The following is an 18,628-nucleotide window of genomic DNA, read 5'->3' on the forward strand; positions in this document are numbered from 1 at the left end:
CCCCTTAGTACTATATTAATATAGGCTTAAAATATAGCTAAAGTATTATATAATCTAAATAATATAATAAGATATTTAAAATAGCTATATTAAGTTCTAAATACTATTTTCTATTTATCTCTTTTTTATATATAGATTCTGTAGTAAGCTTCTTAGAGATTAAGTTTTATAAAAAATCTCGCGCCTATTAATTAATCTAGTATCTTATCTATTTATAGCAGTAAATAATAATTCTTAATTATTTAAATATTTAATCCTTAATAATTAATATATAAGCGCAGTTTATTATCTTTTTTAAGGATAAAGATAATTAGTAATCTAGCTAGGCTAGTTAAAGCCTAAATTTAACCTTATTATTATATATCTTCTAGATATTTTTATAGTATATCTAGTTCTTTAGTAAAATATAGGTATAGAGGCTCCTATAATAATATCTTATTATTAATTAATTTAATTATATAAGTCTTAGTATCTTCTAGTAAAAGTAATATTTTAGCTTTCTCCTCTAAAAAAATATCTTAGAATTATATATAGTATAGAGGAAGTTAAATTTCTTTTATACCTGTCTTAATATATTCTCCTTATATATAATAGATTAGTTAATCTCTTACTATCTCTGTAAATGCTTATAAGCTTTAAATCTTAACCTAGGGTAAAGCCTCTTACTAGTATCTCTAAGTTAAGTATTTTTAATCTATAATAAGATTATTATAGTATAACTATAATAATCTTAAGATTATATTTTAATTTTTCTTAACTATATTAGGTTCTTATATAAAAATAATCTAGAAATTAATTTTATATTATTTTATCTTTCTCTTTAAATTCTTTACCTTAATAATAATTAGAAAGTTATTATAGATTAGCATTATTTAATCTTCTATTTATAAGGCGTACCTAACTAGCTACTAGGGGAATTCTTAATATTTATAATATATTAAAAAATTATAGTTAATAAAGTTACTATATATTTAAAAGTTAAGAAGTATATTTATCTTTATAGTATAACCCTTAATTAGTACTTTTATTATTATTATAAACTTTAATTTTATATTATTAAGGCGCTAAAGTACTTTAAGCCTAACTTTTTTTTTTAGGGGGTTTAGAGTTCTTCTTTAAATCCTAGCTTTTTTTATTTTTTTTTAAATATTATCTGCTAAGGTATTTATACTTCTTATAATTAAAGTATTATCTCTTTTTCTTTAACTGTTCTTACTCCTCTATAGATTTAAACCTCTTTATTTTATATTTTAAAGAGATCTTTAAGGAGTAAAAAATCTTTATAAAGTTTAATTATAATAATTTACTCCTCTACTTACTTCTTTACTTATCCCTTATATAAAGATAAAATCTCTCCTTCTTTCTAAAGTCTTTTAGTTAGGTTTTAATAAAATTTTTAGGGCTTTATTTAATAACTATAGCCTTTAAAGCTAGTTTTTATATATTAATTAAAATCTCTATATACTTAAATAGCTAATTTTATATATCTTTCTATAATATAAAGAAGAAGGTTTAGCTCTAGATATTTTCCTCTAGGCTTAATTTAGCTTTATAAAGCTTAAATTTATTAAGAAAGTCTCGAGTAGTTTATTTTAATTATTATTTTAACCTTTAGAATTATATAGCTATTATCTAGGGTTAATATTATAAATCTTTAAGATAATTTAATAATTACTATTATAATCTCTACTATAAAGTTATAACTAAAGCAGGGGGTTTATAACTTTAAGTTATTATATATTTATCTAAAAGTAATATAGTAATATAGTTTACTTTACTTATTTTAGTTTAAAATATTAATATATTATAGGTAAAGTATTGCTTTATATAATAGCACTAATAATAATAGTTATCTAGGTTTTTAGCTTAATATTAATAAGGTTTAGGCAGTTTAATAATAGATCTAGATTTAAAAATTATATTTATTTATTTTATTAGCTCTATAACTACAGCTATATTTATCTTTTTTAATAATCTCTAAGCTATATTTTATAAAGCTCCTATTACTGCGCTATTAACTTAATACTAAGAATTTAATAAGGTAGTAAGTCTAGTACTAATAATATTTAATTCTTATTAAATCCTAAGGTCTATAATACTTCTTAAATTTATTAAATTTCTTAAACCTATAGCGGTTACTAGTTTAAGTTAATTAAGACTAGTATTACTAGCTAATTCTAATTATTTAGAATTAGTAATAATTGCTAGTTTAGGTTAAGTGCTAGGCTCTAGACTATATTTAGATTTAGATCTAAATTGCACAGGTCTTAGGCTATATATAGATTCTTTATATTAATCTCTAGTACTACTTCCTAATATCTCTTTTTTTCTTAATATACTATTAGTTAAGCGATTTAAACTATAAAGAGTTAGAGTAAAGAAGCTCTTTAATTAGGGGTAACTAGCGGACTAGTTAAATAGAATATAAGATAAGAGGTTAAAATACAGGCAAGTAGCAATCTATATATAGTAGAGTTAAAGGTTTAGTTTAGGGGTAATTAGAATAAATTGCTAATCTATTTAACTTCTATTTCTTTAGGGGGTTTTTATTTATCTATCTAGTCTACTAAGTTATTTAAATAACTTAGTCTTAATAGCTCTATCTATAACTTAGCTAATCTAACTATTATATATAGATTTAATTATCTTATTATTCTGCGTCCTCTATCCTAGGTCTTAGTAAGTCTATAATATCGAGTATAGTAGCCCTTATTCGTAATACTCTGCAAGGAAATTATTATATTTTTAATATATCTTTATATATAGGTTAGTAAACTGGCGTTTCGCATTCTATTAATAATTCAGGTTATAGAATATAGCTTAAAAATAGTTAAATATCTCTTTAGCTATCTGAAAGGGGAGGCTTAAGTTTTTATAAAATCTTAAAGATATATAAGCTATAGCCTTTTTACCTAAGTAGCTTTAAATATATATAATATAAAAGTAGTTACTTTTATAATAGTTAGCATTTATTCTTAGCTTATTTTTAATCTGCAATAGCTAATTATTAAACTTAGGGTTTTTTTTATTAATTAGCAGAGGCGGGTCTAATAACTTAATAAAATATTAAGGCTAGTCGCCTCCAGGTCTTAAAATCTCTTCTTATTTAAGATAAAAGATTATATTTATAATAGCCTCCTTATAGTCTTCTTATTTATATATAAGTTTTATAGCTTATTATTCTGCTTTTATTATATAATATTTCTTTTAATAAAGCTATTAGGCGAGATTATAATTATAGTTAATTACACATTTATTTATATATTTAATATATTTTAAATTATTAATCTTCTTTAAAAAGGTAGTAGCAGTATAATACTATATATTCTAAGTTTTATTAGGATCCTCTTTAAAGAATTTCTAAAACTTATCTTAAAAGAGTTCTACTAGCTTATTATTCTAGTAATATAAAATATATTAATTATTAGTTCTTTTTTTTAGTTTTTATTTAGGCTATTTAGGCTTCTTACTATAGTCTTTAAAATTATTCTTAAAATATTTAGATTTATTAATAGGCTTTGCTATAGTAAAGGCCTAATTTAGTTCTAATATTTTATTAATTAAGATAGATAAGTTTTATAAGCAGTAAATTATACTTAAATAAAAAACCTTAAAAGTAAAATAAAATAAGATAAATAGAATAAGCTTAAAGTAATATTATGCTTAAGCAGACTAAATTAGATTTATTAAAGCTTTTAATCTAATATAGCAGTATAATAGAGAACTTTAAGCTAAAAAAAAAAAAGAAAAAAATTCAGAAAAGGAATCCTAATTCTTTTATTTATAGGATTTTTTATTTCTTAACCGCTTCTAAATAGCGCAGGCGGTTAGATGTTCTGCCGGCAGATTCCTCTCTCTGTCTCCTTGCTGGGTCAGCGCTGTGTCAGCGCCGTAACACTAGGAGTTCCAGTTGCATAGTTATCGTGTAGATATTTTCCTGTTTTCAGCTATTTATTAAGCCTGCCTGTATTAGCATGCTTGTTACCTATAGATAGAGAACCTTATAGCTAGCCTAAGTATTAATCTCTTAATTCTATTGATTCAACTGCCTGCAAGAAGCCTATACCTTAACATTATATAGCTTTTACCTAAGGAGTTAATACTGCAAAAATGTTTACACTAGTACCTTTATCCTTATTTTAGGACCTTAAAGAATTTAGCAAGCATATTGCTAGTTATAGCCCTAAGTAATATGAATACTATTATCTAGCATATAAGTATAGTTATTTGAAAAAAAAAAAAAAAATAAAAATGAAAAGTACCCTAAGTTACTACCTCTATAGAGTTCAGCAGATAAATCTTCTAAAACTTTCACAGGTTAAAATTTCAGGCTCTGCCCGCCGAGATTTTTAAACTAGTGATATTAACATTAAGAGTCTTTATCTAACAAAGAAGATATTGAATGAGAGGGCCTATCTTTATTTGAGAAGAGTTCTCTTGCCTACTAACTCGCGTAATGCAATATCAGCCGGCATTGTTGCAGACTTGTATCTGTACCGAGAGGTTAAGTAATACACGAAAGAAGCATAAAAGACATAAGGAACAACAATACTTTCTCTGTATAGAGAGCACATAGAGTTTCATTTCTAATATAGTAATATAGAAGCAGTTAATGTAAACATGATTGTAATCCTAATAACACTTAGATTTCTACTGCGATATCTTGCTAAACCAGGACAAAATGGCCGCAGGAGCTGAGAGTCCTGCTCATTTCCTGGAACGACAAACCAGAAAAACAGAGAACCAGAGGACCGGCAAATCAGATCCTACCACACCGCGCTCACCATTACGAGGACCAGAAGGGAATAAGATCACGCGGGGCGGGATGTCTAGTATTGAAGTCCACATTCAATAAACACCCCTCGTAGTCAGATAAGAATTTTTCTCGAACATCATCATCGCGAGCGAGGGGGAAAAATAACCTCTCGACACGAGGGACCACATATTTCAACCGAGTTTCGTGTAGTTCACCCATAAACATGGGAGACAAAAGGACCCTCCAATATTCAAACAAATTTAAGCAACAGAGGCGACAACAGTGGCCGCAACACCCTCCTCTTCAGCCCTGACGGTGACCTTGGTCGTGACACCAGTTCTAGCAGAGTAAGCCATCTTGACGAGGGCAGCAACTCTGCCTCCCGAGACGGTCTTTCCGTAAAGCTTGAGAGTGTGGGTGGTGTTGCTAAGAGCCACATCGGTTCCCTCGAGTGGCTGCAGCGACAGCGTCTGGATGAGCTGCTCGGTAGCATCTGGACGAGTTAGCTCCAAAGTTTGAATCCCAGGAACTGCTGCTATCCCTGGAAGAATGAAAGCTTCTTGACTTACCAGAAATTCCCTTGACGTTACCCAGTTGTAGAGTCTCACTAGCCTCTTCTCCGTTGGCACCGGTCTGCTCCCACACGTGGTCAAAGCTTCCAGCAAAGGCAGGGATGACATAGTCGCTGCCCGTCAGCTCGAGGTCTTCGACCTGGTATTCGTCTTCATATCCACTCTCCTCCGGTTCACCGGTGGTTGGGTCGATTTCCTTGCTCGTAAACTTCAGAACGTTCGTAAAGGACGTAACGGGGAAGCTGTGCTCGCCGCCCAGCTTCTTAAATGCGACATAAACGACGCCTGGCTCATTGGTGGCGAGCTTCGGCAGAGGAACAATGAAGTCCTCCTCCAACACCTCGTCTTCCTCAGATGGCGTTGCGACGACTGAAACATCCTCCAAGACAGTGTCAGGAAGGGTGTTCTTGATGTCATACTGTAAGACGACATGCTCCTTGAAGATGTGCTTGACCGCGCTGACAACATACTCGGTCTCGCTCTCGGTAAGCTCGACGGGAGAAGACGACTTGAGCAATGTTCCATATTCCTTGAGCTCTGGGATGAGGATGAGTTGCTCCGCGTACTTCTGAGTCGCTGCGGCCGCCGAGGCGGCTCCGTCGACGGCACCCTGGGCCTTCTTCGGGGGACCAGCGGAGGGAGCCTTGAGGGTAGGGGTCGCGGTCGTGAGCTTCTTCGTCCTTTCTTCTGCCAGGGCCTGCTCGTGCGACACGACCGGGATCGTGGCTAGATCGAATGCCTTGGCGAACGTTTCCTTATCCGTTGCAGTCACATACATGACCAGCTGGTGCTCGAAAGTAGACAGGGAGTACATAGAGTCTAAGCCCGTTAGCTTTCTGCCACCAAGACAGCGAACGAGGCAGTGACTTACCGTTCTTGATAAATTTCTCCGCGATTTCATCCTCCTCGCTCATCAACCTGAGGTTGAGCGCAGCACGATCACGGACCTCATCATCGGTATCATCCAAACATCTCGTAAGAAGGACAGACACGCTTCTCTTGACCTCAGGGTCCTTCTGTCCAACGCCAAACTTGGCGAGCGCTGTAACGGCGGCAGCCCGAACCAGAGCGTTTTCCAGAACCACCCTGTTATAGATATACCGGATATACTTGGTGGGGTGAGACGTCTTGGGGCCCTCCACACCGAGAAGGTGCAGGATTCTGACGGAGAGCTTGGTGAACTCACAGTCCTCGATAAACTCGCACAGGTGAGTGAGAGCTGCTTGTGGTTAGCATATAGGGCAACGCTTCGAGGACTTCTTCGACATACCATCTTCCTTGCTTTCAGGAACGAATTTAATAAGATCGAACATGCTCTCAACCACACTTCTCTTGAATTCATAACCACCCTCGTCCCGGAGAATACCGCTCAGGAAGGACAGCATGCCAGCCTGCTTGCTGGGGAACTTGAGGCACAGCGTTCGAATAGCCTCAACAATTGTAATCTTGAATTCGTCCGTAGTATCAGCCATGAAGCCAGAGATTTGCTTCATCAGGCGGTCTACACTAGCTTCATTGCCGGTCTTAAGAAGCGTGGTAATCGCAAAGGTGGCTATCGAACGGTTGCTGCTGGAGATGAGCGCTTCGATATCGGGGTTACATTGGTTCACAACATGCGGCTTGAAAGAGGCAAAGTTGTGGAGGATACGGATGGCAGCGAACTTGGTGATGTTCCGAGGCGAAGAAAGGAAGAGCTGGAGGACATGGACGGCTTGGGAGGCCTCCGCGTCCGTGACATCTCTGAGATCGCAGATAGCCTTGGCAGCCTCGAAGTTGACCATCTCGTGCTTGTGTCGCAGCCAGCCGTCCAGCATCTGCACCATGGGCTTCCTCAGACTTGGGTCCTCCTCAGCCAACTTCGCAGCCAGTCGTACGAGCAGCACAACAGCCGCGGGACTCTTCACCGCGCCAGCCCCACCATATTGCTGAACCATCTTCACCAAGGCCATCCGGTCGTGCGCTCGCATCTGGTACAGGAGACCAATGGCATGGTATTGGGTCATGTAGTTCGCCTGGGAAATCGCGTGAGAGGCCCCGCCACCTCCGAATCCGAGGAAACCGGTTGACTGCTTGGACGACGAAGCCGCTTCTTGTGTTTCGCTCTGCCATCTTCGGACCACGTCGCGAGCAATCGGGAGAAGGTGGTAGGAGGAGACCAGGGCTGCTGACGAGACGGAAGGATTCTTGTCGACAATGGCAGTCTTAATAAGTCTCTCAATGCCTTGGACGGTCGTAGCCTAGGTATCTCCGGCGTCAGTTTGCATTGTCATCTGTACGAGCAGATGGAAAAGCTTACGTCGATGATGCGACAGAGCGCTCTGATGGCATTGGCGCGGTAGAGCACATCACTGCCCACTGCGGTGTCCTTCATGATAATACTCGTTGACATGATCACATCTTCCGCGGTATTCGCCAATTCCTTCAGGATCAAGTACACCATCTGTCGCAAGGAGGGGTCCTTATTCTGAAATAGCTTCGAGATACCGAAAAAGAGCGTCGTGGCCTCGTTCACGGAGAATTGCTCCCCGGTGAACAAGAGGACACCGATCTTCGTTAATAGAGTGCGGCATTTTCGCGGCGATATGGGAGAGGAATTGAACAATCGTGCTGGACGGAGGACAAGTCAGCTCTCCGCGGGCTGGAGGGAGGATCTGACCAACTTCCAGCACCACCCCGATCTCAGGAGAAAGTGAACGTACCATCCTGGAATACAGAGGTCCGATCTAGCTTGATCATGACCTGATCTGCATCCTCGTCCTTCTTAACGTAACTCATTGTGACTGCCTGCTGAGTTCACAGCGGCTCAGAACCGGGGGGTGGCGTAAGTAGAGCGCGAAAGGGAGTGTGAACTGACACCCGCGAGGTTGAGACTCCGGGGATCAATAAGGGCGGATAGTAAGTAAGAGCGGGCGGTGTAATAACGAGACTACCGCGCCTTCATCATTCGCGGCCAGACGCAGAAGAATAAGTAGTATATGAAGAATGAATCACGGACCAGTCGCATCCAATGGTCAGACTGCAAGCAACACCCCGAGGACTTCTGGATGCTCGACGGTGGTAGTAGATAGTCCAGCTTGTCCGCCAGATCTCCAGTTGTCCTTCCCGGGTCTGTTGTGGGCGCATCAGCCACGGTGGCCCGACAAACATTGCAAACATCGAGCATCGGATGCTGTACTGGTAACTAAGAAGGACTACAAGTTAATGATAATTCTGCGAAATAAACAGTTATCTGCTCGGAATTAACTTGACAAGGTACTGAGTATTTTCATCACGGAATCATCATGAATCCAGCCGCAATGGACATGCCCGTCGAGGTGCCCGTTGATGACCCCAACGCAGACACGGAATGGTAAATGCCATCATCCCACTTCCCCGCGCTCATGATATATCATCCTTATTTGGGGTAACTCCACAACTTCGAACGGTACCTAATCTTTTCCTCTCCAGGAATGACATTCTCAGAAAACATGGCATTATCCCCGAGAAGCCTCCTTCCCCCACCCCGATCATCGAGCAAGCGATTCTCGAAGCGCGGCAGAGAGAGTACGAGAACCGACTGGAAGACAAGGATCTAGACGAGCTCGCAGACCTCGAAGACGAAGAAGATGAAGAATTCCTCACACAATACCGGTACGACTCCCATCCATCCATCAGACCATTTCCCCCTTCTCCCCTTCTAACAACTACCCCAGAAACAAGCGGCTCGCAGAACTATCCACGCTCCAACAAGCCAGCATCTACAACCAAGTTTACCCTCTCCAGAAAGTGGATTATGCCCGAGAAGTCACAGACGAGTCATCCAAAGCCTTCGTTCTCGTCCACCTCACCTCCTCATCAGGAAATGTGGAGTCGCGCGTATTATCAGAGCTCTGGCGACAACTCGCAGCCAAGTTCGGGGATATAAAGTTCTGCGAGATCCGTGCGGATATGTGTATTGAAGGGTATCCCGAGAGGAACACGCCTACGATCTTGGTTTACAAGGATGGCGAAATTAGACGACAATTCGTGACGTTGAGGGAATTGAATGGTCCTAGGACTAAGATTGAAGGTGGGTTCATCTTGGCCTCTTCTTGTGGTTTTCATCTCCTGAATACGTATTGGGGAAATACGCTAACAACTGACCGTTTTTATGCAGACTTGGAGAAAGTCCTTGTAGAAATCGGCGCTGTCAAAGAGAATGATACTCGTCTACGGAAGCGGTCCGATTCCACAGATGATGAAGGCTCCCGCCGACCCAAGGTCACCAACAACAACAACAATAGCGATGACGATGACGACTGGGACTGAGCGCCAAGGTTCAATAACTCCAACAAAAAAAGAAAGAAAAAACGCAGCAAAAAAAAAAAGAAGTAAAAGAAAAAGAAAACTCCCTCACGTGGGTTTAGAACACAACCTCCTCATAGAAGAAAAAAGCGTATCAGGATCGCCCGCATCAGTTTTCCATCCTGTGTCTGAAATCGCTGGGCATAAAGAGTCGTGTCCTCATCAGGATCGATTCTATATCTGGAATGACAAGCCCAATGTGTACTGCATTGGCCTCCTGCTTTTCTCTTTACGTGACCCCGTGGAGAACGCGGTACATACATGTACAATAGTTGCATTATTCCCCAATCGCCATCCCCTTTATCAGTGGAGGTGACGGCGGAACAGCATGATCAAGTATGGAAAATGAGAGAAAAAAAAGAAACCAAATCTTTCATAATATCAAGAATGTAGAAAACTCATATTGGGCCTTCTAATCTAAACTGTGTTCAGACAAGATAATTCGAATAGGGCCTTAACAGCGTCAAATCAAGCGGGTTAGGATGGCGACGTAACGACAAATCTAGAAAGTATCTGTCGAATCCTAAACAGCACAGAAGCAGGATTTGAATTGCTTGCTTGACTCTAGGTCTAGGGGGGATTTGATCCCATATTTATCTCTAGCATACAAAGAATCCAGTAGGTTCGATCCAATTCCATACAGAAACGTTGTGTAACAAATAATTGCAGATCACCTAGCGTTTGCTTTATACACCAACACACCCCCTTAAGCTGGCAATCATCTGGCCGGCCCAATAATCTTTCCAAAATAGGAAAATCTGAAGCTATCCGGCTTAGCCCAGTCTGCCTCGTCCAAAAACCTATCTTCAAATTCACTCAACCCCAAATTGAATATGAAGCCTTTTATCCTTATTACATATAAGTCCATTCTAACAATCTCTATCCGACCGCCTAGTCCGTAGCATTCGCCCTAACTCTAATCTTTTATAGATAACTCTGATCCTTTGTGGATAACTCTAATCCTTCGTAAATAGCCATACCTCAATATAGCTGACTTGCGTCATTAATATCTATCAGTTAATCTCTGGTGCTCATCTTTTATCGTCGATCGTCGATCTCTTAGATCCTTTAGCATCTTCGCGCAACTAATTCGTACAAGGATGGTTGATATTGGCTTTTCATAGCATAGCACTCTTAGCCGCTCGTCTGGCTATCTTAGCCGTTGGGTTAAGGATGTTGCTCACAAAGTAACAGAGGTACAGCAACAAATAAGGATAATATTTAACGTGCTTCAACAAAGGTCTTAGTCTTAATCAAATACCAGAGTACTCAGACATAAATCTCCGGGCTCATAACCTATCAAATCCTAAACAGCACGGAAGCAGGATTTGAATTGCTTGCTTAACTCTAGGTCTAAGGGGGATTTAATCCCATATTTATCTCTAGCATACAAAGAATCCAGTAGGTTCGATCCAATTCCATACAGGAACGTTGTATAACAGATAATTGCAGATCACCTGGCGTTTGCTTTGTACGCCGACAGTATCAAAGCGGCTGCAGAAGGTTGTGGCATCTACAGGTAATCTAAGTAAGGTACATACATACATGGCTCGTAAACCGAGAACCGGGAGCAAGAAAAGTAAATGATACAGTTATTTAACTGATTTAACTTCAACTGATGAAGTAATATACTGAAAAAAGAGAGATGCTATAGATATAGACAGTCATGGAAAGAAAAGTAAATGAGAGAGAGAAAAAGATCCTTTTTGCTCCTGGATATCCAATCTGACACTGCCCATTGAGGGCAGGACTAAGTCCACGGCTCCACCCCTTTTCTGGGATTTGCATATGTATATATATATATATATATATATAGATGGTGTCGAATAAACACAAAAGGATGGGAAGGCAATAAGAAGTAATAAACCCAGAGAGAAACCAGACCACATTATTCGGAAGAACTGAATGACCCCGTAAACATCGCAGAGAGTAGTTTAGTACCATTGCTACTCATCCCACACAGGCTCCAATGACTCCAGACATGTCCCATCATACCTCGTCCCATAACGGTAAATTGCCGATATTGATCCCAAATTCGACAGAAAATTCAAACAGTAGTAGGAAAGAAAAAAAGCCCCGAGCACCGGATAAGATATGTGAGCGTAAAAAAAAAAAGGAAATATGAGGAATCCTCCCCTGTATGACCAGCTCCATGCTGTTTTTCAGATCAATTCGTCGCTGCCACCTGCGACACTCTCCTCGATGGCCTTCCGTATGCGAGATTCTTCAAAGACGGGACCCTGACCATCGCAGCGTGCGACACCCCTGAGTCTCTCGCAGACAACACCAATGTCCACTAGACCCCGTTTAAACATTTCGTGCTGCTGGATCAGGTCCCAGGTGGCGCCAGCATCCAAGAGTCTCTCACCCGTCTCCTCACTGACGGTTATCCGGTGGACGGGACTTGGCTCTCCTTCTTTTAGAACACTGGAGTAGAAGTCCGTAGGGGAAAACTGCATCGGACCAGTAGTCGTGGCTTCTTGGGGTCCACGGCCATTGTTCGAGCCCAGACCGGAGTGGGCAGTAGCACGTAGGATCTCATTTTCAGTGGCGTATTTAGCCAGTTCACGCTTGAGACGCTCATTATCCGCATGTAAGGTGGTGGATGCTTGCTCTAGGTCGTTGAGCTTCTGTTCCAGTTCGCGGACGTGGCGTTCTTTCCTCTCACGAAACGCTCGTTGACTGCAAATGAAATCATCGGTCAGTTTTGTGTGTGTCTATTTTTATTCATCGCAAAGGTTCACATGAAATCATCGCGACATACGCGGCTCGATTTTGCGCCTTTCTCCTACTCTGAGCTGGAGTCAATGACTCCTTCTCCTCACTGCTACTCCGGCCGGCATTGTGTTCTCCGATCGCGTCTTCGCCCGTCTCGGGGGAAGTCTGCTGGGAAGGATCCGCCGGAAAATCGTTGCTCGTACTTGAATTCTTCGAGAAAGAATCTGGCGGAGAATGGGGTGGAACGGGCCCGATCAGGGTATTCGGGTCAAAGCGAAAGGAGTCGGCAAAGGGATCGTATGGAGGAGGTGGATTGAAGTGATCCTGGAGAGACGTGTCAGTAACGAGCCTTACGTGAAGGAAGAACTGGCGATGGATGAGAGAGTCTTACTGAATGAGGTGCGCCCCTGAAGTTCTCTGTTTGAGTGTTCGGTGGCTGAGGCGTTGAGAGCCCAAACGGAGCGAAGGACTGATGAGGCGTTGTGTAATAGGAGTAGTCCATTGTATGCACTTGAAGGACCTCCTTCGAGGCTATGACTCTGACAATAAAGACTCTTGGCTCTGACAATCTCAGGAGCGATGTTGATGGACAGTGAGAATCTAAGAGACGTTGAGCGGAGATGGACGCGGGCTGCACCGTCGTGGGGCTGAAGAAGAGCGGGAGACGGAATAAGCTTGGGGTCCAGCCGGATATAGTGGGGGAACGATCGCCACTCAACGGAGTTACGGCGTAGGGTTGACGAGTCTACCATTATTTATGGTACTCTAGGTTCTAGAATGAGCCTTATCTATAGAGATTTTCGTTTTCCACGCCCGGGAATCGAAAGAAGGTTAAGTTGCGGAGAGTCTAACGACGAGTACTATAAAGGCAAGAAATATAGATGCGATCCAGCAAAGCAACAACGGCTCACCGCCTCTGTACGAAGGCATGGCATCATCGTCGACTCTGGTACTAGATCATAGACCTTGGGGCTTGAAGGTCAAGATTGTTCTCATAATATCCAATCCCACCTAAGGATCATATAACATCAATCACCTACCCAGCTTCCAGAATGAATATTTACTCTAGATGAATTTGGGACCAGGTGTGCTATTACTATTATTACTAGTAATACTGTAATAATATACGGCTAGTGGAGATCGCACTGACATTTCCATCATCTAGTTATCTTAGAAAAATGCACTATCCCATCGATGACGATCATTTAGAAATCTCCCCCTTGTCCCGATACGTGAGTAGATCGAGGCGATCACGATGCTAGCATCTTTCTTGTAATCCATAAGTTACCTACCCCAAGAGGAACAAACTATCTATGCATGCACGAAGCGCCGAGGCCGTTATTTTTCACTACCCGCTACACAGTGAGGGTCAACCTACGAGATATTGGTTCAAGGATCAGCTCAATGGAAAATTGGACGGGAGAGAATCTGTGTTTATCTTGCAGAGAACAACTACTAATTAGAGAAACGGCGCGAAGGCGATCTCCCGAGACGTGATAGTGAACCCGTCCTCAGGACGGAAACCTACTTCCCAGGCTGACCTGCCTTCATAAAAAGGGGCGAGATAAACATTCAACATTAAGAAACAACGCGAATATCATGCAATTTGACGCAATACCACCCCGGACGCGACCCTAGCCACTTTCCTCCGCCAGGTACCCAAGCACAAGAGAGAGCGACAAGAGCCCGATTGCCCCCACGGCCATATAAATCCTTGCGTCAATCAAGCTTTCCGAAATAGTAGCAATTGATTGAGCGACTGGCCAAGGTAAACAATCGATCTCCGCCCGCATCCACTCCGCGCCCCGTATTCGTTTTCCGTCCACATCCACACCATTGCCGCGTCAATCGATACACACAAAAAAACAAAAGAAATAACTGCATGCTAACACGAGAAAAAAACGTGTTGTAAGGGGTCAACGAAGTCCAAACGATTGGCAAGGGAATCAACCCGAGGAATCTGCAGCCAGGGACGAGACAGTAAATCAGTGATTAACATTTCGTTCCCATGACACGCAAGCTCCATTCGATCTCCTTGGTCTCCCTTCTGGCCGTTGCACTGGGGGTATTTCCCAGCGATCACGGTTTGATCCGAAAGAACTTGCCAGAAGGTTGACACATGATAGCCATGGTTGAAGCGCCTCGAAACACGCATCAACTGCTGGGTGATTAAATGTAGTCAGTCGATTATGGAAAACAACGCAAAGCCCGGCACAAAATCAAGCCACTAGGCGATCGATCCCCACCAGTATAGTAGAGGACGGGTGCGCGAGCAGGCGATGGTAATCCACGGTTCGAGAACGGCCAAGATCGGAAATGATCGAAAACAGGCTGGACGGCTAAAAAGAAGAGACGGCATAAAAAATGGAGACAGAGTTCCAGGGTAGAGAAGTCCGATGGTTCTGCTGCGTTCGGCATTACGACACCAGCACCACAGGGTTTCAGACTTCCAGGTTCAGGATGACAGTAGCAGGGAGCCACGAATCCTACAATAGTAGAGCCTCGCCGCCAGCACCAGACTATTAGTACCACTGAGCACCAGCACCATCATCCCGCTTCGAACGGTGAGTTGCATAAGTACCTGCAGCAGCACCCTTTGAAGCAGAACGAAGCCTAACGCCGAAGACTATGAGATTAGTCAGATTCTTGAACCAGAGATCCTCAAAACGCCCAGCGTGACTCAAAACACCAAACGTAGAGGAGAGGAGTTCCCTACACGGAACCTAGGTTGCAGATACTCACATCCTGTCACTCCCTCCCACAGCACGATTGGTGTCTGGAGTGTCCATGGTGCCACTGGGCAGGACCTTGCGCCTGGGGCCGGAGACAGCACCCGGCTGCTTAGCCACAGGAGCCTGGTTGGGAGCAGCGTTGACCGCAGGACGGCGTTGCGCATCCTCGGCCTCCTTCTCCTTCTTGTTGTTGGCGTCAACAATCATGGCGGCATTCTTCTGGTACTTGTAGACAGTCCAGTCAAAGACGTAGTCGTACTGGAACGACTCGCGGACAAAAAGATCCCGGAAGATCTTCCGCAAGTAGGAGTAGTCGGGCTTGTCGTCGAAGCGCAGAGACCGGGTGTAGTTGAGGTAAATGGCGAATTCGTTGGGGAATCCACGGCAGAGAAGCTCAGTGGGGGTGGTCATCTTCTTCTCCATGATGCGGTCGTACTTCTGCTTCTTGGTAGCAGCCTTCAGTCCCTGCCAGGGAAGGGAGCCACGGCAGAAGTACAGCATCACATAGCCCAGAGACTCCATGTCGTCACGACGGGACTGCTCGACACCAAGATGGGTGTTGATACTGGCATAACGGGCAGTACCAGTCAAGTTCTTGTTCTCGCGGTAAGGAATGTGGAAGTGAGTCTTTGGGTCACGGTACTTCTTGGCAAGACCGAAGTCGATCACGTTGACCTGGTTTCCGCGCTTGCCAATTCCCATGAGGAAGTTGTCGGGCTTGATATCACGGTGGATGAAAGACTTGGCATGGATGTACTCAATCCGAGAGATGAGCTGGTCAGCCAGGAGGAGGACGGTCTTCAGGGAGAATTTGCGGTTGCAGAAGTTGAACAGATCCTCGAGGGAAGGACCGAGAAGATCGATGACCATAGCATTGTAGTCACATTCAGTACCGAACCAGCGGACGAACGGAATACCAACACCGCCAGCGAGAGACTTGTAGACGCGGGCTTCATATTCAAGCTGGGGGTGCTTGGCCTTGACACTCTCGAGCTTGATGGCAATCTCCTCACCGGAGATGATGTTGGTGCCTATAGACCTGGTCAGTCCATCATAACACAACCAACGACACAACCAACACATCCAAGAATCCACATACCCAGATAAATATCACCGAAACTGCCGCTACCGATCTTGCGGCCAATGCGGTACTTGTTGCCGACACGGAGATCCTAGAGACGTCGAGTCAGTTGGACTATCCCATGGAAGAAGAGCCGATAAGCAATCCCAGAAGCAGATGCGGTAGGCCATGATCTTCGATAAGTATTTTCCATCCACAGCTCTTCCAGTGAGGGGTCTCCAACTAACCATTGTCGTCATTGTAGTAAGAGGACACAGCTAGCCGCCGCGGAGAGCTGATTTTTTGTTTTTTAAAAAAAGGGGGTAATGTGTTTCAGAACCTGCATAACGGAGAAAACAGAGTCAGCAGAAGTCCAGGAGACCAAAGAGACGATGTCCAGATGTTGAAGATTTTATATGGGGTGCCAAAAAAACGTTCCGCGTGCATCCAGTGACCTGAGTGCACCCCAAGTCACAGTCCGGTTGTCAGTGCTTGTACCGACACGATATGGGGACCCAGGCCATCCGCCAAGTACAATAATTGGTGATTCCCCACCGACACAAGAACCCATACAACTCCAGAACCAGGTGGATATGAGTAGCAGAAGAGACGAAGAAGCAGACCAGAGTACACTGGAGGGAGGACCGACGAACCTTGTAGAGGTTAACTGTTGTGACAGGGGGGGGTGCTTTTGTCAAGGTGAGCCGACCGTGACGAGATGGGGTCACGACGGGAAATCAAGGACAAAGATCGATAAGGAACGGTGCCAGGAGCAACCGTGGATGAAAGACCACACTGAGAAGGAAGCACAGGGGCCAGGAGAAGAGGGAACGAAGAGAAGATCAAGGGCAGAGCCTTGATAATCAAAGGTGGTGATGGAGCGAGAAGGGGAGGAGAGGAAGAGAGGAAGAAGAAGACGATGAGGCAAGTCGGTGAAGCCGCCCGGAGAGCGAGAGAGAGAGAGAGTGAAGGGCGCGAGGGGGGAAGCGCTTAGCGAGAGGCAGGAGCCGGCGGACCTAGCGTGACGATACGGTAAGATTGGGCCTCACTCGCTCCACGCCCCCTTTTAACCTATCTAAGAGTACAATAATATGAGAAGCATTCTGCCGGAGTATTATTATTATTATTATGGTATTAGTTATTATGGTATTATTTGTTATCATGGTCACTATATACCAATACTCTAGTGAATATTATCTGCTGTCCTGCACAGATGGCGAGACCATCGGACACAGACAATGACAATGCCACTGCGCAGCCACCCAGCTGACCGAGGCACCCGCTGAGGCAAATCTAGAGATGGAATTGATGTGATTATACCGCATCTGTCCTCCCTGCGTTTTGCCTCCCGCTTGATACCATAGATACTCCAAGCAGAACGAGGACAAGGGATTCGTCAACGGCTCCTGTCGACCGCTGGACGGACTGGATTTGTTCAACCTCAGTGAGATCGGCGATCGGCTCGGCTTCCAGGTCGATACCCAACCCAACCACAGATACCAACAGCAAAATAACGCCTGAATTTAATACTCCCTCTAAGCGAGTTGGGGGCTGGGTGTAGAAGACGATGTGTTTCAAAGCACGCACGATGAGACTGCCGTTATCGTCCGATCTGCCTCCTGGTTGTCTCTAATAATACTCAAATGGACTCTAGTCTCGGGAATAAAAAGGAACTCGATCGGGCGGCTAGCCGGGCAGACGCCGGCAATCTCTCTCTCTGGGAAAGGCAGGAATTCACTAACATAAATAACAATAATAATAGTTTAGTACGTCGTAAGGTCGGTGAATCTCCCGCTGAACCTTGCAAAAAGGATCTGGACAGAAAACTTAATAATTGCCGCAAAAAGATAGTTATGGTACATACTAATTTGATACCCCGCTTGCTTGCGTTGTCGGGCTTCTTGACGGGGCTATCTACCGTCTTCCTATCATCACTCTGCTGACTTTTAATTCCTACTCGGGAGAGATGCATTCAATGGATTTGCTGTACTACCCAATAATGCATGCTGCCAGCCTCGTGGTCATTCCGCGGGAGCTGAGCCACTTTGTGTATGTGAAGTAACCAGTATATACAAGTGCCGCAGCTCAATTGCCTCACATATCTCACACTGTGGTGCAGATGCCATTGGGAAATACAAGTCAGTATCTTACACCACAGCAGCAGCCATCCTCTAATGACACACATTCCATGACGATGATTATTATTATTATCATCATTATTATTATCGGCCCGACCAAAGCACATACTATAATTTGAATTGCCTCACTCCGGCAACGTCTTCAAGCGGCTCTCCCCGTTGGCCACCTAGATAGACAAAACAAATACATAATCTAATCCCCTTAGTTCCCGACCGGCTAGTTGGCTTTGCATATCATCCTGACCAGGCTGCCGCAGAACCGTTCCACTGGGCATTTGCCAGCGAAGAAGCATCGTCCTGCCTGCTTCTGGAACAGGAAAATTGGGATT

The 18,628-nt window shown here is 43.1% G+C and overlaps 4 protein-coding genes across 4 annotated transcripts; 1 reads left to right on the plus strand and 3 right to left on the minus strand.

The window, feature by feature from the left end:
- Window positions 1-4,556: 4,556 nt before the first annotated feature.
- C8Q69DRAFT_453882 (putative coatomer subunit gamma) lies at window positions 4,557-8,490 on the minus strand. The gene is made up of 6 exons (XM_028629665.1): window positions 8,028-8,490; window positions 7,625-7,935; window positions 6,599-7,565; window positions 6,200-6,547; window positions 5,326-6,147; window positions 4,557-5,249 (listed from the first exon to the last, which is right to left on the minus strand). Exons 1-6 carry the CDS (start codon window positions 8,101-8,103, stop codon window positions 5,017-5,019), a joined length of 2,757 nt encoding a protein of 918 aa, XP_028489814.1. The 5' UTR covers window positions 8,104-8,490; the 3' UTR covers window positions 4,557-5,016.
- A 134-nt stretch (window positions 8,491-8,624) lies between these two features.
- C8Q69DRAFT_484758 (Phosducin family protein) lies at window positions 8,625-9,615 on the plus strand (the record flags this gene model as incomplete). Its single annotated transcript, XM_028631786.1, has 4 exons — window positions 8,625-8,677; window positions 8,776-8,958; window positions 9,021-9,376; window positions 9,464-9,615. The coding sequence occupies 4 exons, from the start codon at window positions 8,625-8,627 to the stop codon at window positions 9,613-9,615; spliced, it is 744 nt and encodes a 247-aa protein (XP_028489815.1).
- A 2,089-nt stretch (window positions 9,616-11,704) lies between these two features.
- Window positions 11,705-13,008, minus strand: C8Q69DRAFT_49575 (hypothetical protein). The gene is made up of 3 exons (XM_028632239.1): window positions 12,761-13,008; window positions 12,416-12,693; window positions 11,705-12,333 (listed from the first exon to the last, which is right to left on the minus strand). Exons 1-3 carry the CDS (start codon window positions 12,869-12,871, stop codon window positions 11,814-11,816), a joined length of 909 nt encoding a protein of 302 aa, XP_028489816.1. The 5' UTR covers window positions 12,872-13,008; the 3' UTR covers window positions 11,705-11,813.
- A 1,883-nt stretch (window positions 13,009-14,891) lies between these two features.
- C8Q69DRAFT_484760 (casein kinase I isoform epsilon) lies at window positions 14,892-16,421 on the minus strand (the record flags this gene model as incomplete). Its single annotated transcript, XM_028631787.1, has 4 exons — window positions 14,892-14,982; window positions 15,112-16,132; window positions 16,201-16,273; window positions 16,410-16,421. The coding sequence occupies 4 exons, from the start codon at window positions 16,419-16,421 to the stop codon at window positions 14,892-14,894; spliced, it is 1,197 nt and encodes a 398-aa protein (XP_028489817.1).
- Between the last annotated feature and the right edge of the window lie 2,207 nt (window positions 16,422-18,628).

This window comes from Paecilomyces variotii (genome assembly GCF_004022145.1).
Source record: "Paecilomyces variotii strain CBS 101075 chromosome Unknown C8Q69scaffold_1, whole genome shotgun sequence".
Classification (NCBI taxonomy): Eukaryota; Fungi; Ascomycota; class Eurotiomycetes; order Eurotiales; family Thermoascaceae; genus Paecilomyces; species Paecilomyces variotii.

Coding starts and splice junctions, on each gene's coding strand:
- C8Q69DRAFT_453882 (XM_028629665.1), bottom strand. CDS start 8,103: ATGAGTTACGTTAAGAAGGACGAGGATGCAGATCAGGTCATGATCAAG. Junction 7,936..8,027: donor GACCTCTGTATTCCAGGATG/GTACGTTCACTT, acceptor TCCTCCGTCCAG/CACGATTGTTCAATTCCTCT. Junction 5,250..5,325: donor TAACGTCAAGGGAATTTCTG/GTAAGTCAAGAA, acceptor TAACTCGTCCAG/ATGCTACCGAGCAGCTCATC.
- C8Q69DRAFT_49575 (XM_028632239.1), bottom strand. CDS start 12,871: ATGGACTACTCCTATTACACAACGCCTCATCAGTCCTTCGCTCCGTTT. Junction 12,694..12,760: donor TCAGGGGCGCACCTCATTCA/GTAAGACTCTCT, acceptor ACGTCTCTCCAG/GATCACTTCAATCCACCTCC. Junction 12,334..12,415: donor AAGGCGCAAAATCGAGCCGC/GTATGTCGCGAT, acceptor TTTCATTTGCAG/TCAACGAGCGTTTCGTGAGA.